Raw genomic sequence first — 19,838 nt, forward strand, 5'->3', positions numbered from 1 at the left:
TTTAAATATGGTGCAACGATTTCGAACTTTTTTATTTAGGATTAGATTCGCTTCCTTCTTTTCTAATTACAGTTCAATTGAATTTTCATACGTTGCAATTCACCCGAGTATGCAAGCATAACTATAATATATTATAGTTGCAGTTATTCATTTGGCGACTTGACTTACTTCCTACTGGAACGCACCATTTTTGGATGTCAGTGAATCACCCAACTCCAATGAATCTTTTTACAATCGGTTGCGGAAGACTTACAGAGGAATCGGCTGGTTCGAACGAGGTATAGCAAGTAGTTTGTCTCCGTTACGTCACACGCGTTCGAATTTCAAATCCCGCTGCACGTGTTCTGGCTCCTGAGGTCATTTCGTATTTCTTCGTCTATTCTTTTTTTTTCCCGTTTATACAGTCATCATGCGTTCACTTTTTCACGCCGGTATTAGATCATAGAGAGAGATTAAAGTGTCTAGCCGCCAGTGACGAACGTGATTCTTTATGGTTTTCGTCTACTCGTTGATTGCAAAAATTGTATAATTTGAATTCTTTGCATCATCTAATAGTTTTTATAGCTACGACATCAGAAAGAGGAGCAAGTAATTTTCTTGAGTTCTATCAGTGATTACACTACAAAACAATACACCATGTCTTACCCTGTCGATAAGACCATCCGACCATATTTGTCGCGTACGATAATGCGTCTGCAAATTATTATCATAACCTTTTGTCAAAACGACGAGTTCTAATTATTGCAGTGTTGTTACCGTGAACTTTCATCGTTGCAGCGGAAGGAGCATCGATTTCAGCAACTGCAATCTGTTCTTTATGCTTTTGATTGTTGCTCAGAAAGCCTTGTTTACTAATACTGGCTTTCGGGCGATAATCATAATCAGGGAAGAGCAGAGTTTCAACAAAACTGATATTACTAAATACGATATAAGTAACCATATGCACCATAAAGTAGACCATTGTATTATTGTAGTTCCACACCAGCCGACCAATGCGCATACGAATTCAACTTATACAAGTATATAAATGAAACTTGTGTCAACTTGTACCACGGACATCCATCTGAACTTTGCCATAACTAGTTCTGTACACATTGTCATTGCACGGGCATATCAGTACATCCTTTGTTGGTATCGCAATGCTCGTTGGGGTTGTTCAGTGTTAAAAATTGGTAACACAATTTTGGTAAATTGTATGTTAATTATATCGATAGAGAGAGATGCTTCTATAGTTGAGAAACTTTCTTGGTAGAGCGTTTAAGAAGAGTTACAAAGTAAAAAATAATAAGGAAACGTAATTTAGGCATCCTAAAAACGATTCAGGAAAGAGCCGGAGTTTCTCCAACTGTATTTGAATTGCCATAATAGAGTGGGAATAGACGAGTGAGCGTACAGAATGATTGATGGTTGACTGACGCAATCTTCTTCAGTCATGATGCCGGTCTGTTGAAAATAGTTATGGCCACATAAGTGTGCGTACGTTTATGAACATGTGGTCATCAGAGTGTACATTCTATATGAGAACATGATATATATTTTTCATTATTCTCTACCATAGTTTTTTACGTAGGTAGGTCGGAATTTGTTTTTTGCTGTCAATTGCCCGTGAACCTCACCTGAAACATGAGGAAGCACCAGACGCGATGGTTCCGTTGCGTTTGGTGTAGAACAACACCATGCTGTCTTCCAGGAGAAATTCCTGCAGGTTATACTTTCATACTGCACGCATGTCGGCGATGAAGTGTTCTCAAGTTTTCTTGCCGCTGCTGCCGCTGCTGCTTTGTATGATTTTAAACTCCGAATAACTAACCGCCCGTTTTCTTCACGTAAATGCTTGTGGTCCCAAGGCGTTATTATCTCTATCGAAATCGCGTGATATCCTAACTGAGATGTGATGCATAATAATTTTGAAGGGATCTCTAGAATTTCTTGCGGAAGAAAAGATAGAAATGAAACCGATGTGGAGGGAAATCATCTGTCTCTTTCTATAATTATGAAATCAAGTAATTTTGGCATTAGTATTCTACGCAGACGAATTAGCGCCTGACCGAGAAAAGTGGCACTTAATTGATAAGCAGGGATATTTATTATAAGGAAAGCGGCTTAAAACAACTCTGGTGGTTGGATATCGTAACTGTATACATATTTCGGTTTACTATTTTTTAGCACAAACTATAAGCGCGAGCTGTAAACCTACTCCGTATGGATATCCTGTTTCAGAAAACAGGTTGTACAGAGTGCTCCAAGCTGAGCAGGTCCTATTTCAAGATAAAACGACTAGCGTACAGTACCACGTATATACTCCCGATGCGGGCACCCCATGAGTTGCAGTGGTAAAATGGGACAATCGAACTACCGATACTAATAATGCGATGGCTAAGGAGACAATTCCATTCACTCCAACTTTTTTCAACAATTCAGCTTATTCAAATTCAACAGTTATGTCTAAAGTATCTTTGGACACTTTTCTCAGCAAATGAATGAGTAACAATTCACGAGAATGAATTAATGCATCCCCGTAAATAATTATGTTCTTCTTGCAAAGAGATAAGCGTGTATTTCTAACATTGATCCATGCTATTAGAAAATTATAATGTATATATAGAATATTATAAATTAGTTTCTAAAACGCAGTGCAGCCCACGTCTATATGTCTTGCTAAACCCTCTCAGTGGCGCTATTATCCCTAATCGGTCACTCTGGGTGAATATCAACCTAAACATTTATCAAACTCCTCGTAGAGTCCCTAAGTCGTGGAAATGGGCCTCGTGACACCATTCTTCGTACGAAATAAAGGGCTTTTTTCAACATTTTTCGTACTTATTTTTTTTAGGGAAATAGAAATTTTTTTCTGCGATCCTTAAACAATACTTGATATTATATTATTTCAGATATTTATTTTAGATTTTTAAAACTCATATTTGAAGCAAATAATCACTCTTGGGGTGAATTTCGAGTGTGATCGTTATGCGATACTACCGAGGTCTGACCGACTAGGGTTATGCAACGAATTCCGAGCGTGAAGAGTTAGCAGGGCGGGAGTAGCTATGGTCATTCGTTAATCACCATAATTTGAAAATAACTTTTCCTCGCGTAGAGTGGAAGCTTTTTGACGGGCTGTAATGGCTGATACCATATTCATACCTGTACGTGCCACGTGACATATCACGTTTATTCAATTTATCAATCAAAGATGGTAATTATCGGCTAGCCACGACCGGGTGCAGATCGCGCCGCCCTCGTCGGGGTCGTTGGAGGTTGAAAGTTCGAGAGGGTAACCGGCATAGACTAAACATAGATTCCTCGGCGTCGGTGTGACAGGTGAAACGACCTGAAATATTCAACAACGGCATTAGCGCGACTGCATGTCAATCTGTCAAGTGTCCTACACCAGACTGCAGTGGCCGCGCCGGCAGATTCACGAATTAGCCAAACTTTGAAATGCTTTTAAAATTTAAATAATGTACGTCTGACCCATATCTTCCCATTCCACTATCCGAGCTCACGAGGTAAACTCTTCGAGATCACTGTATGCATGCGGTACGTACAGGGTTATACATACGTCACTCGCATGTCTTTCGCGCGGGAAAACGGCTGGAGATTTCCGATAAATTGCAGAGAGCTCCTTACACGCCTGCAAGATTGAAAGCACTGCCGTGGTTATAAACAACACGAATATGCAAACACACGATATAGCCTTTCGTACAACGTTGGATAATCACAACAATTTTCATTTCCGTGTGATAATACTGCTAGGGTCGCGGGACTCTTCGTTGCAAAACTTCACACTCGCGCAGTCTGTGACAACTTTCGAGTTCTTCAAAGAAGTGGCTCTCTTGATGGTTATGACACTTGTGAATACGGCGTCCGCGACTTTGTCTGCAATTGACTATTGTTTCGATTGAAGAAAGATGCGCCTACAGTAGCGTTACTGGAAATCTGATTGTGGCTACAGGCTAGCATTATAAAACGTGTAATTTACCAAGGATTGTGTTTATTTTTACTTTAGTACTTCATGCGACAATGAGTCAGCGTCCCCGCGGAGGTTTGCCGTTAATCGATGCCTGGTAACAATAAACGATGTCGCGAACCTATACGGAAGTGAATTTATGAAGAAGAGCATTGATGGAATAGCGCCAGAAATTCCGTGCAATCAAGTTTAATAAATTCGATGGTTCCCTTTCGACCGACTAAAAGAGTTTGACGAACACTGAAATAAATTTCATCCGTTACAGTTCCTATAAAATTCTAGTAAAATGGGTGTTCTTACAATGAAGGTTGAAATATCTTTGGAATTACAAGAAAACGTGGTAAAAGTAACTATTTAACGCGATTGTGGTTGTCAATACTATACATTTTCTGATTTCCGCAACATCATGTTTATTTGTTTAGTTGGCTGCATTTTTTCTGTTTCAGTATAGATCTAAAACAGCTATTTCTTTTCCCACTAACAGCTCACATCTCAATAGTTGCAAGAAAATATGGAATAATAACACATACTAGATTTTCTGGTTTTAACGATAAAACTCATTCACAGTTTTGTATTCGAAAAATTTTTCGTTACACATTAAGTATCATTGCTTACTTCAAGGTAACGCATATCAGAAATGGAACCAGGAATAAAAAACAATACATTAAGATTTAAACGGATTTATTTCTTGATCCATGTTACATTCTGTCCAGTTTCGCAGTGAAAATATTTTGGATTTCGAATGGGAATTCGAACGAAAATACAGTGAAGCCTGTCTACTAGTAAGACGGGATAGAGTAAATCAAGTAATTGCAAGACAGTAAACCTCAGTATCCATTACACAGGCGCTACCGACCCCGACGTTGTGACAATATTTTATTATTTATAAAAACTTTTGGCTACCACGTTACGTAATTAATTATCGACGGCAATCGTAGGAAAATCGACTCGGGCCCTCCGGTAAAAAGTATAGAACAAGATCACTTGATGATCACTATTCATGGAGACTACATTTTGATCATATACTAAATTTATCAAATTGGATCGGCATTCTTATTTTCACCGATATTCAGAATCGGCGAATCCTGGTTATTCTTCAAGATTAAAATGCGCGATAGAACAATACATAGTTCGAAATTTAAATCCATTGTGAAAATCGCTTCCACCTATTCCAGTTTCAAAAGAGAATTCTGCGGAACCAAGCATGTCTTTCCATCTAGTGACAAAATTACAAAGTAAACTGTCAGACACGATGTTCGACACGTGATTATATAGTTTCGCATTTCATCCGTTAGGTGGTTACAAACCAGACTCCCTACGAGAGTTATATCTTTCTGCCTATATCCCACGAATCACTCATGAACATCAAACGTGAAACCGTGAAACAGATCTGACAAGTACATATCAGTATCTGCAAATTGACGATAACAAATTACGTTGCATTATAGTCACGCAACTTTAGAAACATAATTGAGTAAATATCAAACTTGGGTTCCGATTCTATATTCTTAAATTTACTTGGATGATTCAATAGAACGTTGAGACCGCGTGTAATCAACTTCTCACTCTTCTCACTTCACGTGGTTAGATTAAAGATGATATTTTTGGCGGGAATTCAACATTTCGAAGTTATTTCCATTCAATTTCGTATGCATACGGTTTGCAACCACGTGTAATAATGATAAATATTTATATATTTCAGATTACGATGAGCTCACAAAAAGGCAACGCGGCACGTTCCAGGCCACAAAAGTACCAGAATAGGCATGCTTTTAAAAATAATCTCCACGACACTAGTCACAAAACTAAGTTCATTAATGGTATAGATGTGGCGAATGTATGCGAACGTTGCAAACAAATAATCGAATGGAAGATTAAATATAAAAAGTACAAGCCTCTGAAGGCACCCTCCAAATGTGTCAAATGCGAGCAGAAAACTGTCAAACACGCTTATCACATAATGTGTGGCCCTTGCGCGAAGAAAAACGAAGTTTGTCCTAAATGCGGAATCAAGACTGAACTTATTCCCGGTAAACCAACAGTTGAAGAACAAGTCAAACTGGACACAGAGTTACAAGTTATGCTGAAAGCTCTGCCCGAAAGAAAAAGGAGAACGTTTATTCGCTACATGAATCGAAAAGGTGTTCATCATTTTTACAGTTATAGTATTTTGTACAGATCACACACAGTTTCCAATAAACAAAACTTATGAATTCAGCAGTATATGTAATGATAAATAATATGCTATGTTAGTTACTCTATTCATTCATGGAAATATTATTTTTCAGGTAAACCACAAGGAGACAACAATGAATCATCAAAATCGGAAGAAGGATTGGCAGAAGAACATTTGGAAAATGTTGCGGAGCAGCCTAGAACTCGAGAAGAGTTATTCGAAAAGTTAAAATCGCTAAAAGTTTCGAACAACGAAGAGGATGAGATGAGTGATTTCGAAGACGACGAACTGAGTTCAGAAGACGATTGAATGGGAAAAAATAAATATGATTGGATATTTGAGTAATGAAAACTATGATTAATACTGTCGGTGTAAAATGGTTTTATTAACGAAAATATATACGGTTTAATATACAAGAACGATGTCGGTACTTCAATTATGCAGTAAATTGCTCATAAACACAGGATCACGTTGCACAATTAATTCATTCATAGAAGATACATTACTTTACTACGTCATAATTAAAACAAATAACTAAGCATGATAACTAAATACGTTGTGGTATTAGGCAGTACAGATTGGCAAGATATATGCCACAAGAATGAATTACCAACTATTCTTAAAATATAAAATGTAATACAACTCAAATAATATTCAGTATTGTAAATTCACCAACCACAGTTGTTGGAATCGAACGAGTAAATTGTTAGGAACAAAACTGATTCCTATAAACGAAACATTGAATTCTCTTAGATATACTTATGCGTATTATTAAAATAGATACTTTCCATTATTCACCTTGTACGTGTATGTATAAAAGTAAAGTTTATACTCCATATCTAGTGTAAATACGATAATAAATAGTATTAAATTTATATCTCAAATGTAGAAAAGCTACTCAATTCAGATTTCAGTCTGTAGGGTTATCGTTATTTCTATTAGCTTGCACCGGTTTAATAGACAGTAAATAGTTACATCTTGTTGTAACTTGTATAGAAATAAGATTTGTACATTTTGGCAACTTCAAACTAATGAGAGAATCACAGGAAACTGCCACTCTGCTTACGCAGAACCTGCATTCAGTTTTTGACAACTCAATCTAATACTAGAATTGCAGCTCAGTACTTTATAAAGAATTATCTCTGAATCTTCTTATTGCTAATATATCGGACGTTTATTTTGATAGAATTTTAAATTAAAAATTCTCAAGTTTTGAATTGTCGCCCAGTATCTAATAAGTTTTCGACATTGGTTCAAAATTTGGGAAAATACTGTGTTTAAGAATAAAGCTCAAGGGATAGCCACTTCGAATTTCGGGCAAGAGAACTTTGGAAACACGAATATTGATAACAACTAATTAGGAATTGAATCTTACTCTGCATCACGATTCTAGTTGGTTTAAAAAAAATTTGTCTATCAAATTTTCTGTAAAATAAAATTTTTTCTCAGTTTTCCTCACTTTGTTGTGTTCAGTGTGAAAATTCCGTTTGTCAAAATCATAATCACTGGCAAATCGTACTATGTACTACATAAGGATTGAGTCTGTTACGGTTAAACGAAATTAGAAAAGATAAATATTGTGGGCATAATTTTTTTGAAGGTATGTGATAGCAAACACAGTAAATTACTTATACAGCTACGATACCTACAAAAATATAGCTGCTCACCTTGTATAACTTAAAATATTCCTTAAGATGGTACAAACCAGTGGACTGCTGAAAAAGTGGGTAAACTTTCGGAAATCGAGTCTCAAAAAACAATCACCGAATTTAATTGTGCTTTCATTTATTCGAAAGTATTTAGGTTGAGCTTTATTCTCATCTTTTTTAATTGGCATCTATTGATTCTGTTAGGTATAAAAAAATTATTCAACTGAAGCTCGGTCTACATACTTTCGATACCCAAACGAATCGAATGATTAGTTGTCGAGATATAAGTTATTGGAGTTGACCTATTTTTTCAACCGTCTACCGGCATGTACCTCCTTCAAGAAAAGGCTACGTCTTTACCTACACCTCAAATAAACAGACAAGTGAATCAAATTAATGCACTTACTGAAATTTTAAATAAGTGGATAAGTAAAGAAATGACGGCTACTTAACCATTTTAAGAATTCAATCCGTGGCATCTAGGCACATTTCCTCAAAAGATCGATTACTAACAATAGTTCGTTTCCATGTTCCGATGGACTGTGACCGGCGCTAAGACGTGATGAGGCGACCCCAGCCGTGTTGTCGGTGAAGGGGGCCTCACGGATTGTTTCTGGAGCTCAGGTTCGCTGCTTCCACCAACGACCAGCAATGGTTCGGCGAACGTTTGTTGCTCGGAGTCGTCATGTGGCGTCATGGTGCTGTAGCCATGGTCGCTGTCGCCTCCCGGAGGTCTTCGATAATTCGTTGAAACTCGGTACGGCGATATAGGAGCCACTCCATCGCGCAGAAGAGAGTTTAGGTTGCTTTTTGCCTGGTCGATTTCCATCGGCTCTACATCTCCTTCCAAATGCGACATTCTCAGGGTTTCTGGAGAAGCGTGCATATGGAGACATTGGTGCTCCAACCCGGATTGCACTGATCTAAGGCGGTAACAGTACAAGATTATTCCCAGAACGAGCAGTAGTGTAAGAATACCGCCTGCTACCGGTCCCACTGATGGCCATTCGCGAACTCCCATCTCGTCTGCCGAATGAGAATCTACGATAAGAATTGAAATAAGAATTGTTGCAGTATCGATGAAATTAAACACCGATTAGTTAAGAAAAATAATTTGTATTTCTCTTTTCAAATAATTATGGAAATGGATTTTCTTTTTCGCAAGCTTACGATAAGTCCCGTCGCCATAAGGAGTCAAAGAGCCAAATATTCCCTTAAAGCATGACGTCTGTTCGGAGCAGTATGGTGTGGAAAGTGGAGTTTCGGCATCGCTGTCTATGTGGCACCATTGGCATCCTATTACGCCAAGACATTCCCTTGCACTCTCGAAGGATTTACAATCAAACGATGGACACTTTTTTAAAGTCGCAGGATACGCCCAAGATGGTTGTAAACTTGGTCCGTGCTCGTAAAGAGCATGGCAAGCTTCAAGTTCGTTATTGTCGGATTGACCACAGCTGTCCGAATACAACGGGCATTCACATGGACACTCGCAATCAGTTTGCTCCATCCTTTTGCAATTCAAACAAAGTCTATCCATCTGCAAGAAAATACAAAAATACATAAGTTCAACAATATAGCATGAAAAGAATGGCAAAGTACCTATTTTCGAATGAAATGTAATTAAGAAAGTTCAATTTTTTTAACAGCCATACAAGCGACAGGGAATGTCTGATATGAGATATACGTACCGTACTGCAGGGACAAAAAGCTGATAGTACGTTACAGGTGGCATTGACGAGACCAAGGAAAATGTTGGTCCCAGGCACTACAGCAACCTGATACTTGACACAATGTTCCCCGTGAACGATGTTGGTGAGCACTTCTTCAAGGGAGGTATTGAATTGGTAATATCTCTGTATAGTTCCATCAAGGTGGCTGGCACAGAGTTTTTTCTCCACGAAAAATTCATGGTTAAGTATGTCGTTGGCAACGACAGGTTCCACATGGGTTAAATGCTGTTGCTCTACTTTATTTTGGACCTCGAATAGCGCTGGGTGAGATATCAAGTACCCCTTGTCATCCATGAGAAAACACTTTACCTTAATGTCGCCACAAAACGAAAACATTTCTAGTAATAGCCTAGCAAAATATCCCATCGTTACATCCATCGATACCACTGCCAAGACGGGATCGTTGCTAGAATGAAGGGCCGCCGAACGACCCTCAAATATCGTGTGAGAGAGCGTCACGACATAACCAGCACCTCCTGCGTCCAGGTACGGCGATGTTAGCGTTACTTTTCCTGGATGCTCCAATGCCTTTCCGTACCACGATCTTCTCTTTGGATCCAAACCAGTGTCCAGCACTGTTCCAGGATAAACTTCCATTACTCCACTGACTACCGCGACGACATACCTGCGAACAGTTCTCGGTGAGACTTTTTTCACCACTAGAGTATGATGACAATCGTTAATAAGATCAAAATCTAAGAGACAACGATAACTAGATCGACTAGAACAGTTTTTTGATGTGATAAATGAAGAATAATCAACAGTTCGTTCAGCAAATTACCTTCGGACAATAAATTTGTTCAACGTGCTATGCAAATGACGTTGTTGGAAGTGGCCCAAAATTTGAGACAGCATGGCAACGTCGGGTCTGACAGATGGGTGAAGAACGCGATTGACCAATAATCTCGTAGGGTCTTTGATGTATGCCATGTAACTCTGGACTGTGATTGCAGAATCGGTTTCTAGGAGATGCAGCTGTTCGGTAGGCGATTTAAAGCACCATGGTGAGAGATAAACGACGCCAGTATCTGTAGAATGACAAGTAGTTGATAATCATTATGTGTTAAATTGTGAAGACGAATTTGAATGTAAGTAATGAATACTCACGCAAAGCTACTATTCTATTGTGATTGGAACACAGAGTATCTTTATCGATGACCGATTGTAGCAGCAAATCAAGCCGATGATGCAGGAGATCTGGAGGCAAGGAAGCTGTCGTCTTAACGAGTGATAATGACTCCTGCACTCCTTCTGACACAATGCATATAATCAAATCTCCGTATGCAAGATGCTTCCATCTGAATTGTTTCTGTAAGTTAAGAGTATGCATTGCATTCAGTTTCTTCAGCTTGGAATGTATTATATGAAAACTCACCGTTCGGCCTAAAATGGTGGTGAAATTAGCATCACCTTCCGATAATTCGTTAATCATTTTCAATGTAGAATTTTCATCAATGTTTTCAATATTTTTCAGCGAAACTTTCAAGGGCTGCTCAGTCATGACTTCGGGTCTAGGAAAACTTTTATGCATCCAAACATTGCGTCTTTTATCAAAAAGTATGGCGTACGTTTTTGAACCGCCATCGAAGTATGTTATATCTTCGACGAAGTCCTTTAACTTTATTTCCAAGGTAAGGAGAGCTGTTTTCGTTATTTGCCCAATAGATATGCTCATTGATTTGCTACGAGGTTCGTAGTACGGATCAGATAAATAATAATTGCTTGTGTTGGGTTCGGTACATTTTATTCCTGAGAATAACTTGGCTATTTCAAAACTAAGAATATTTTGTGTCGGCAGTGTCACAATTGTCTCGTTAGTTGCGATTTCCTTAATGTCTAGTTTGAGCTTTAAATCTGTAATGAATAAAGATCAATTAATCAACCCTGTTTATAACATTGAGATCAGGGTACATTACAATACTATATTCATGGCAATATTTACCTGACAAAATTAAAATTGTGCATAAGCGGGGAATCAGTTGTTCCGTGGAAATAATATTGCGGATATGCTTGATATTCGAGATATCCTTCAGTGTATTTGTCAAATGTATCAATATTATTTCACCAGTCAAATTTGTGGTCAAGGATTTAATGTCTAAATTGAGCGACTGATTGGAACCTGTAATATAGAAACGTTAATTGTTAACCATGAACGAACTCGGAATAACTTGAAGTTGCAATAATCAGAGCTTTTCCAACTAACCAGTTCGGATAATAGAGTCAATGTGCCTGGTTAATTGAATTTTGTTAACATCCGTAGCTCTGAGAAGGTGATCTGGACAATGTATTGATCCATGGTCAGTAAGTCCAACAATGCCGACATAATCGCTATCCGAGAGCATGTCCAATAGGGTTTTAGATGTTAGCTGGGCCAAGCCAACATCCCTTTCGGACATAAAGATTCCATGCTCAATAAGCAACAAAACTTTCTTGGGGTCTTTGCATCGGGACAACAACAAAGGCCCAGTGTTTTGAGAGAGGCTCGGTGGTCCGCATATTTTGCCTGGATGAGAGGTTGGTAGAATGTGTAGATGCTTTAATTCGGAGTTCGTCAACACTGAAAACAAGATGTCGATGAAAATCAAAACGATATGAACAATAAGGAACACAGAATTATTCGGATTATACATGGAGTAGTAATGTTTAAGTTTAAGTTGTTTGAATCCAGATTCTCACCTCTTTGAATTTCATCGCATATGTCTGAAGCACGAGGCAGATTTGAATAAATTTCGTTCGAACTTTTGGCAATTAATATTGGCTGCACCAGGTCATTAGACCTTGTGATAAAATCAACGTAAGATTGCAGCTTAGCATTTAGTTTGTCGGCCAGGGATTTGAGTTTCACATTCAAATCGTCACGAACTCGGTTGAACTCGAGACGGTCGAGGGTTTCTTGGAAAGAAGTTATTCCCAATTCCTCGTTGCCGACGTTACGAAGAGTTTTTGACACTTGATTAACGATGTCACGTAAACACGAACCATTCAACGGCTCTACCTCGATTTGTTTTCGCAGCGGTTTACCGACCCTGCAGTTAACGATCGATCCGTTACTCGTGGAGTCAGCGTTCGCTTGTATTATGAATAAAATCACGAGTCCTAGAACTCTGCTAAGTGAATATTCAACGGCCATTCTAACCTAGGATCACGAAATATCCGAGGTAGCGTCTTCCAGGAATCAGGATAGGTTAGGAATTCATTGTATCGTTTGAACTCTACGAGACATTTCAAATCACCGGTTCATTTATACATTAGAAATAGTTATTGAAGACCCTTTCAGCATAGAGTTTAAATAATTTTTTGCAAAAATATCATTGCGTGTACAAACATCTTTCGCCACTGTACGGTCGTTGTTCACGGCATTCAGGCCGAAACACATAAACTTTGGAGGCATGAAGCGAATAGCAGATACTATATTCAGCCATGGCCTATACATACGTAACTATACACAGTCTATAATACACATGTGTCATGTAAGTGTGACTCGTCTGGCGCGTTAACAGTGCATGTAACAGTGTGGAGCAGTCACGTGATCAATCCGTGTGCGCCTGATCTGTGCACTGACCTCTACTATACACAGTAGTGATCAGTGGATCTGTGCCATGCGCATTGCTTTCCGTAACTGCGCGTGCGCGCTAAATCGCGCATGCGTACTGTATTGCGAACACGCACTAGCTTGTGTTCTAAAACACCACTTGAGTGTGCCCAGGATTGGGTTCCGAAATTTCGGAATGGCATTGTAGGATTTCCCCATGGGCTTCAAACGAAGATTCCCTATCTGCAGCTGAACTTTAGTTACACGTTGAATTACTACTAACTTCAAGTAAAGAAGTGTTCTTCCGCTCTCCACTCGAGTTCTGCTCCGTGAGACACCACGCTGCAACCACGTTGACGTCTGTATAATTACGCCCTATATTTACGCCTGAATAACACTTACTATAATCATGGCATGTGTGTATAGTAGGGTGGTTCATTTTAAATTTGTATTTTTTGTTTTCGCTTCTCGCCTGAAAACTCTCTGCCAGATTCAGAGGAATAAAAAATATTTATAAGTCGCTATCGAAGGTCAAGAAAGAAGAAAAATTTAATAATTGCTTTAAATGAGTCAATTACCATTTTAAGGGTAGTTCATTTGGAATAACTTATTTTTTTTTGTCTCCCACCTAACACAATGATGTCTAATGATCAGAATTAAATTCTCCTAAAAGACCAGGCTATAAACAACTTATTTGAAGGTCGCTACGGATGGTTAAATATCGGTAGGGATAAATTAATTTTCGTTATTTCTTATTTTTTATATAGAAATTAAATTTTATTTTTATCTCCCATCAGAGCAAGTGCTACAAAATACTTCAAAAAAGATTTTTGTGAAAGACGATACACAGAATATTTATACGTCGTTACCAATTACTGAAATCTTTTTCATTTATTTTTATGCGTGCACCTTACAGATGTATATATACGTAAACGGCATTATTGACGAATAGTATTATTGAATAAAATATATCTTCATTTGTTGCAATTAGGAGCTGTGAGGTTTCATTTGAATAGCTGAAGGCTGGATTTTCACGGGTGTCAAATTGACGCGGCAGCGCCACGCCGTCAGCGGCGGAAAGACGATCATGAAAATGGGTACCGATGCAACGGCAAAATGCCATCAGTCTGAGTTGTGTGGTTGAATAATTGATTTTCAGTTGCGTTTCTATCTGAGAATTTGTGAATCTAGGATTGATAAGAGGTGTGAACATAGGGAGAAAATGAAAAAGAGGAAGGAGACAAAAAATTTGGACTGGGTTTTCAAAAAGGTGATAGAGATAAATCGCAAACTCATAGTTACAAAGTTCCAGTGCCAGGTTATGCAATGTGCCTTAGTTCTAGTACAAGTGTTCAGTGTCAGTGTATACTATTTTACCAATAAGTTTCCGAATAGTATATTTCTATGTCAACATACTATTTTATATTTCATTAAGTAGAATATGAGCAATCTTGTATGAGATAATTATCATTATAGTTTGTAAGCGCAGTTTGAGTTGTAGCCTAAGTGCAGTTGCAACGCACCTCTGCAGCGTACGAGATGTATAATACTGTATTGTTAATATTTGTTACTATTTTACGTAACCTGAAATAAAATCAATATAACCCGAAAGAATCAATATTTTCTTCGTATCTTCTCGAGTAATGGTCCCACGTTGCTCATAATATATACCACGTTACATAATAATACCTTTTCTGCACTACTTGGGCCCAAATTGGTCTAGAAGCAGTGGTTTTCGATTGACCTCGAGACAAAAAGTTTTTGAGCTCTGAAAATCGCAAAAAGCCAGGCTAACCCCTTTGGATTTTTTCAGTCGAAATTTGGCTGATTTTGAAAAGTATCTAAAGTGACTTTGTAATGCACTATATCGACGTGATTTTTCGAGAGGAATCGACTGCGCACAGTCCGAATACGCTGCAAGCAACGTCTCAAGAGTTACGGCCAAAAAACCGAAAATTTTCTTTGTAATTCCTCTGCTGTTGGTCCCACGACTTTTTTGATGTCTTTTTCGCATTCCTGAGGGTCCAATTAGTCGAAAAAGGGTCCTGCAGAACGATTCCCAGACGAAAAGTTTTTGAGCTCTGAAAATCGCAAAAAAGCCAGGCTAACCCCTTTGGATTTTTTCAGTCGAAATTTGGCTGATTTTGAAAAGTATCTAAAGTGACTTTGTAATGCACTATATCGACGTAATTTTTCGAGAGGAATCGACTGCGCACAGTCCGAATACGCTGCAAGCAACGTCTCAAGAGTTACGGCCAAAAAACCGAAAATTTTCTTTGTAATTCCTCTGCTGTTGGTCCCACGACTTTTTTGATGTCTTTTTCGCATTCCTGAGGGTCCAATTAGTCGGAAAAGGGTCCTGCAGAACGATTCCCAGACGAAAAGTTTTTGAGCTCTGAAAATCGCAAAAAAGCCAGGCTAACCCCTTTGGATTTTTTCAGTCGAAATTTGGCTGATTTTGAAAAGTATCTAAAGTGACTTTGTAATGCACTATATCGACGTAATTTTTCGAGAGGAATCGACTGCGCACAGTCCGAATACGCTGCAGGCAACGTCTCAAGAGTTACGGCCAAAAAACCGAAAATTTTCTTTGTAATTCCTCTGCTGTTGGTCCCACGACTTTTTTGATGTCTTTTTCGCATTCCTGAGGGTCCAATTAGTCGGAAAAGGGTCCTGCAGAACGATTCCCAGACGAAAAGTTTTTGAGCTCTGAAAATCGCAAAAAAGCCAGGCTAACCCCTTTGGATTTTTTCAGTCGAAATTTGGCTGATTTTGAAAAGTATCTAAAGTGACTTTGTAATGCACTATATCGACGTAATTTTTCGAGAGGAATCGACTGCGCACAGTCCGAATACGCTGCGAGCAACGTCTCAAGAGTTACGGCCAAAAAACCGAAAATTTTCTTTGTAATTCCTCTGCTGTTGGTCCCACGATTTTTTTGATGTCTTTTTCGCATTCCTGAGGGTCCAATTGGTCGGAAAAGGGTCCTGCAGAACGATTCCCGGACAAAAAGTTTTTGAGCTCTGAAAATCGCAAAATAGCCAGGCTAACCCCTTTGGATTTTTTCAGTCGAAATTTTGCTGATTTTGAAAAGTATCTAAAGTGACTTTGTAATGCACTATATCGACGTAATTTTTCGAGAGGAATCGACTGCGCACAGTCCGAATACGCTGCGAGCAACGTCTCAAGAGTTACGGCCAAAAAACCGAAAATTTTCTTTGTAATTCCCCTGCTGTTGGTCCCACGACTTTTTTGATGTCTTTTCCGCATTCCTGAGGGTCCAATTAGTCGGAAAAGGGTCCTGCAGAACGATTCCCAGACGAAAAGTTTTTGAGCTCTGAAAATCGCAAAAAAGCCAGGCTAACCCCTTTGGATTTTTTCAGTCGAAATTTGGCTGATTTTGAAAAGTATCTAGAGTGACTTTGTGATGCACTATATCGACGTAATTTTCCGAGAGGAATCGATTGCGCACAGTCGGAATACGCTGCGAGCAACGTATCAAGAGTTACGGCCAAAAAACCGAAAATTTTCTTTGTAATTCCTCTGCTGTTGGTCCCACGACTTTTTTGATGTCTTTTTCGCATTCCTGAGGGTCCAATTAGTCGGAAAAGGGTCCTGCAGAACGATTCCCAGACGAAAAGTTTTTGAGCTCTGAAAATCGCAAAAAAGCCAGGCTAACCCCTTTGGATTTTTTCAGTCGAAATTTGGCTGATTTTGAAAAGTATCTAAAGTGACTTTGTAATGCACTATATCGACGTAATTTTTCGAGAGGAATCGACTGCGCACAGTCCGAATACGCTGCGAGCAACGTATCAAGAGTTACGGCCAAAAAACCGAAAATTTTCTTTGTAATTCCTCTGCTGTTGGTCTCACGACTTTTTTGATGTCTTTTTCGCATTCCCGAAGGTCCAATTAGTCGGAAAAGGGTCCTGCAGAACGATTCCCAGACGAAAAGTTTTTGAGCTCTGAAAATCGCAAAAAAGCCAGGCTAACCCCTTTGGATTTTTTCAGTCGAAATTTGGCTGATTTTGAAAAGTATCTAAAGTGACTTTGTAATGCACTATATCGACGTAATTTTTCGAGAGGAATCGACTGCGCACAGTCCGAATACGCTGCGAGCAACGTATCAAGAGTTACGGCCAAAAAACCGAAAATTTTCTTTGTAATTCCTCTGCTGTTGGTCTCACGACTTTTTTGATGTCTTTTTCGCATTCCCGAAGGTCCAATTAGTCGGAAAAGGGTCCTGCAGAACGATTCCCAGACGAAAAGTTTTTGAGCTCTGAAAATCGCAAAAAAGCCAGGCTAACCCCTTTGGATTTTTTCAGTCGAAATTTGGCTGATTTTGAAAAGTATCTAAAGTGACTTTGTAATGCACTATATCGACGTAATTTTTCGAGAGGAATCGACTGCGCACAGTCCGAATACGCTGCGAGCAACGTCTCAAGAGTTACGGCCAAAAAATCGAAAATTTTCTTTGTAATTCCTCTGCTGTTGGTCCCACGACATCTTTGATGTCTTTTTCGCATTCCTGAGGGTCCAAATAGTCGGAAAAGGGTCCTGCAGAACGATTCCTAGACGAAAAGTTTTTGAGCTCTGAAAATCGCAAAAAAGCCAGGCTAACCCCTTTGGATTTTTTCAGTCGAAATTTGGCTGATTTTGAAAAGTATCTAAAGTGACTTTGTAATGCACTATATCGACGTAATTTTTCGAGAGGAATCGACTGCGCACAGTCCGAATACGCTGCGAGCAACGTCTCAAGAGTTACGGCCAAAAAACCGAAAATTTTCTTTGTAATTCCTCTGCTGTTGGTCCCACGATTTTTTTGATGTCTTTTTCGCATTCCTGAGGGTCCAATTGGTCGGAAAAGGGTCCTGCAGAACGATTCCCGGACGAAAAGTTTTTGAGCTCTGAAAATCGCAAAATAGCCAGGCTAACCCCTTTGGATTTTTTCAGTCGAAATTTTGCTGATTTTGAAAAGTATCTAAAGTGACTTTGTAATGCACTATATCGACGTAATTTTTCGAGAGGAATCGACTGCGCACAGTCCGAATACGCTGCGAGCAACGTCTCAAGAGTTACGGCCAAAAAACCGAAAATTTTCTTTGTAATTCCTCTGCTGTTGGTCCCACGACTTTTTTGATGTCTTTTCCGCATTCCTGAGGGTCCAATTAGTCGGAAAAGGGTCCTGCAGAACGATTCCCAGACGAAAAGTTTTTGAGCTCTGAAAATCGCAAAAAAGCCAGGCTAACCCCTTTGGATTTTTTCAGTCGAAATTTGGCTGATTTTGAAAAGTATCTAGAGTGACTTTGTGATGCACTATATCGACGTAATTTTCCGAGAGGAATCGATTGCGCACAGTCGGAATACGCTGCGAGCAACGTATCAAGAGTTACGGCCAAAAAACCGAAAATTTTCTTTGTAATTCCTCTGCTGTTGGTCCCACGACTTTTTTGATGTCTTTTTCGCATTCCTGAGGGTCCAATTAGTCGGAAAAGGGTCCTGCAGAACGATTCCCAGACGAAAAGTTTTTGAGCTCTGAAAATCGCAAAAAAGCCAGGCTAACCCCTTTGGATTTTTTCAGTCGAAATTTGGCTGATTTTGAAAAGTATCTAAAGTGACTTTGTAATGCACTATATCGACGTAATTTTTCGAGAGGAATCGACTGCGCACAGTCCGAATACGCTGCAAGCAACGTCTCAAGAGTTACGGCCAAAAAACCGAAAATTTTCTTTGTAATTCCTCTGCTGTTGGTCCCACGACTTTTTTGATGTCTTTTTCGCATTCCTGAGGGTCCAATTAGTCGGAAAAGGGTCCTGCAGAACGATTCCCAGACGAAAAGTTTTTGAGCTCTGAAAATCGCAAAAAAGCCAGGCTAACCCCTTTGGATTTTTTCAGTCGAAATTTGGCTGATTTTGAAAAGTATCTAAAGTGACTTTGTAATGCACTATATCGACGTAATTTTTCGAGAGGAATCGACTGCGCACAGTCCGAATACGCTGCGAGCAACGTCTCGAGAGTTACGGCCAAAAAACCGAAAATTTTCTTTGTAATTCCTCTGCTGTTGGTCCCACGACTTTTTTGATGTCTTTTTCGCATTCCTGAGGGTCCAAATAGTCGGAAAAGGGTCCTGCAGAACGATTCCTAGACGAAAAGTTTTTGAGCTCTGAAAATCGCAAAAAAGCCAGGCTAACCCCTTTGGATTTTTTCAGTCGAAATTTGGCTGATTTTGAAAAGTATCTAAAGTGACTTTGTAATGCACTATATCGACGTAATTTTTCGAGAGGAATCGACTGCGTACAGTCCGAATACGCTGCAAGCAACGTCTCAAGAGTTACGGCCAAAAAACCGAAAATTTTCTTTGTAATTCCTCTGCTGTTGGTCCCACGACTTTTTTGATGTCTTTTCCGCATTCCTGAGGGTCCAATTAGTCGGAAAAGGGTCCTGCAGAACGATTCCCAGACGAAAAGTTTTTGAGCTCTGAAAATCGCAAAAAAGCCAGGCTAACCCCTTTGGATTTTTTCAGTCGAACTTTGGCTGATTTTGAAAAGTATCTAAAGTGACTTTGTAATGCACTATATCGACGTAATTTTTCGAGAGGAATCGACTGCGCACAGTCCGAATACGCTGCAAGCAACGTCTCAAGAGTTACGGCCAAAAAACCGAAAATTTTCTTTGTAATTCCTCTGCTGTTGGTCCCACGACTTTTTTGATGTCTTTTTCGCATTCCTGAGGGTCCAATTAGTCGGAAAAGGGTCCTGCAGAACGATTCCCAGACGAA

General features: G+C 39.2%; 2 protein-coding genes across 3 annotated transcripts; one reads left to right on the plus strand and one right to left on the minus strand.

Annotated features, from left to right (window-relative positions):
* Positions 1–5,316: 5,316 nt before the first annotated feature.
* LOC124411077 (uncharacterized protein C9orf85 homolog) lies at positions 5,317–6,458 on the plus strand. 2 transcript variants are annotated; one of them, XM_046889944.1, is made up of 3 exons: positions 5,317–5,444; positions 5,673–6,111; positions 6,259–6,458. In XM_046889944.1, the coding sequence occupies exons 2-3, from the start codon at positions 5,679–5,681 to the stop codon at positions 6,453–6,455; spliced, it is 630 nt and encodes a 209-aa protein (XP_046745900.1). In that variant the 5' UTR covers positions 5,317–5,444; positions 5,673–5,678; the 3' UTR covers positions 6,456–6,458. The 2 variants fall into 2 exon arrangements, with proteins under 2 accessions (XP_046745900.1, XP_046745901.1); XM_046889945.1 differs by having other exon boundaries at positions 5,423–5,508.
* Positions 6,459–6,743: 285 nt separating this feature from the next.
* LOC124411076 (VWFA and cache domain-containing protein CG16868) lies at positions 6,744–12,900 on the minus strand. The gene is made up of 9 exons (XM_046889943.1): positions 12,205–12,900; positions 11,732–12,085; positions 11,471–11,647; positions 10,904–11,382; positions 10,636–10,837; positions 10,310–10,556; positions 9,487–10,153; positions 8,966–9,335; positions 6,744–8,836 (listed from the first exon to the last, which is right to left on the minus strand). Exons 1-9 carry the CDS (start codon positions 12,656–12,658, stop codon positions 8,304–8,306), a joined length of 3,483 nt encoding a protein of 1,160 aa, XP_046745899.1. The 5' UTR covers positions 12,659–12,900; the 3' UTR covers positions 6,744–8,303.
* Between the last annotated feature and the right edge of the window lie 6,938 nt (positions 12,901–19,838).

Source organism: Diprion similis, chromosome 10 (genome assembly GCF_021155765.1).
Source record: "Diprion similis isolate iyDipSimi1 chromosome 10, iyDipSimi1.1, whole genome shotgun sequence".
NCBI lineage: Eukaryota > Metazoa > Arthropoda > Insecta > Hymenoptera > Diprionidae > Diprion > Diprion similis.

Coding starts and splice junctions, on each gene's coding strand:
- LOC124411077 (XM_046889944.1), top strand. CDS start 5,679: ATGAGCTCACAAAAAGGCAACGCGGCACGTTCCAGGCCACAAAAGTAC. Junction 6,112..6,258: donor TCGCTACATGAATCGAAAAG/GTGTTCATCATT, acceptor ATTATTTTTCAG/GTAAACCACAAGGAGACAAC.
- LOC124411076 (XM_046889943.1), bottom strand. CDS start 12,658: ATGGCCGTTGAATATTCACTTAGCAGAGTTCTAGGACTCGTGATTTTA. Junction 10,838..10,903: donor CCACCATTTTAGGCCGAACG/GTGAGTTTTCAT, acceptor CTTAACTTACAG/AAACAATTCAGATGGAAGCA. Junction 8,837..8,965: donor TTATGGCGACGGGACTTATC/GTAAGCTTGCGA, acceptor TTCTTATCGTAG/ATTCTCATTCGGCAGACGAG.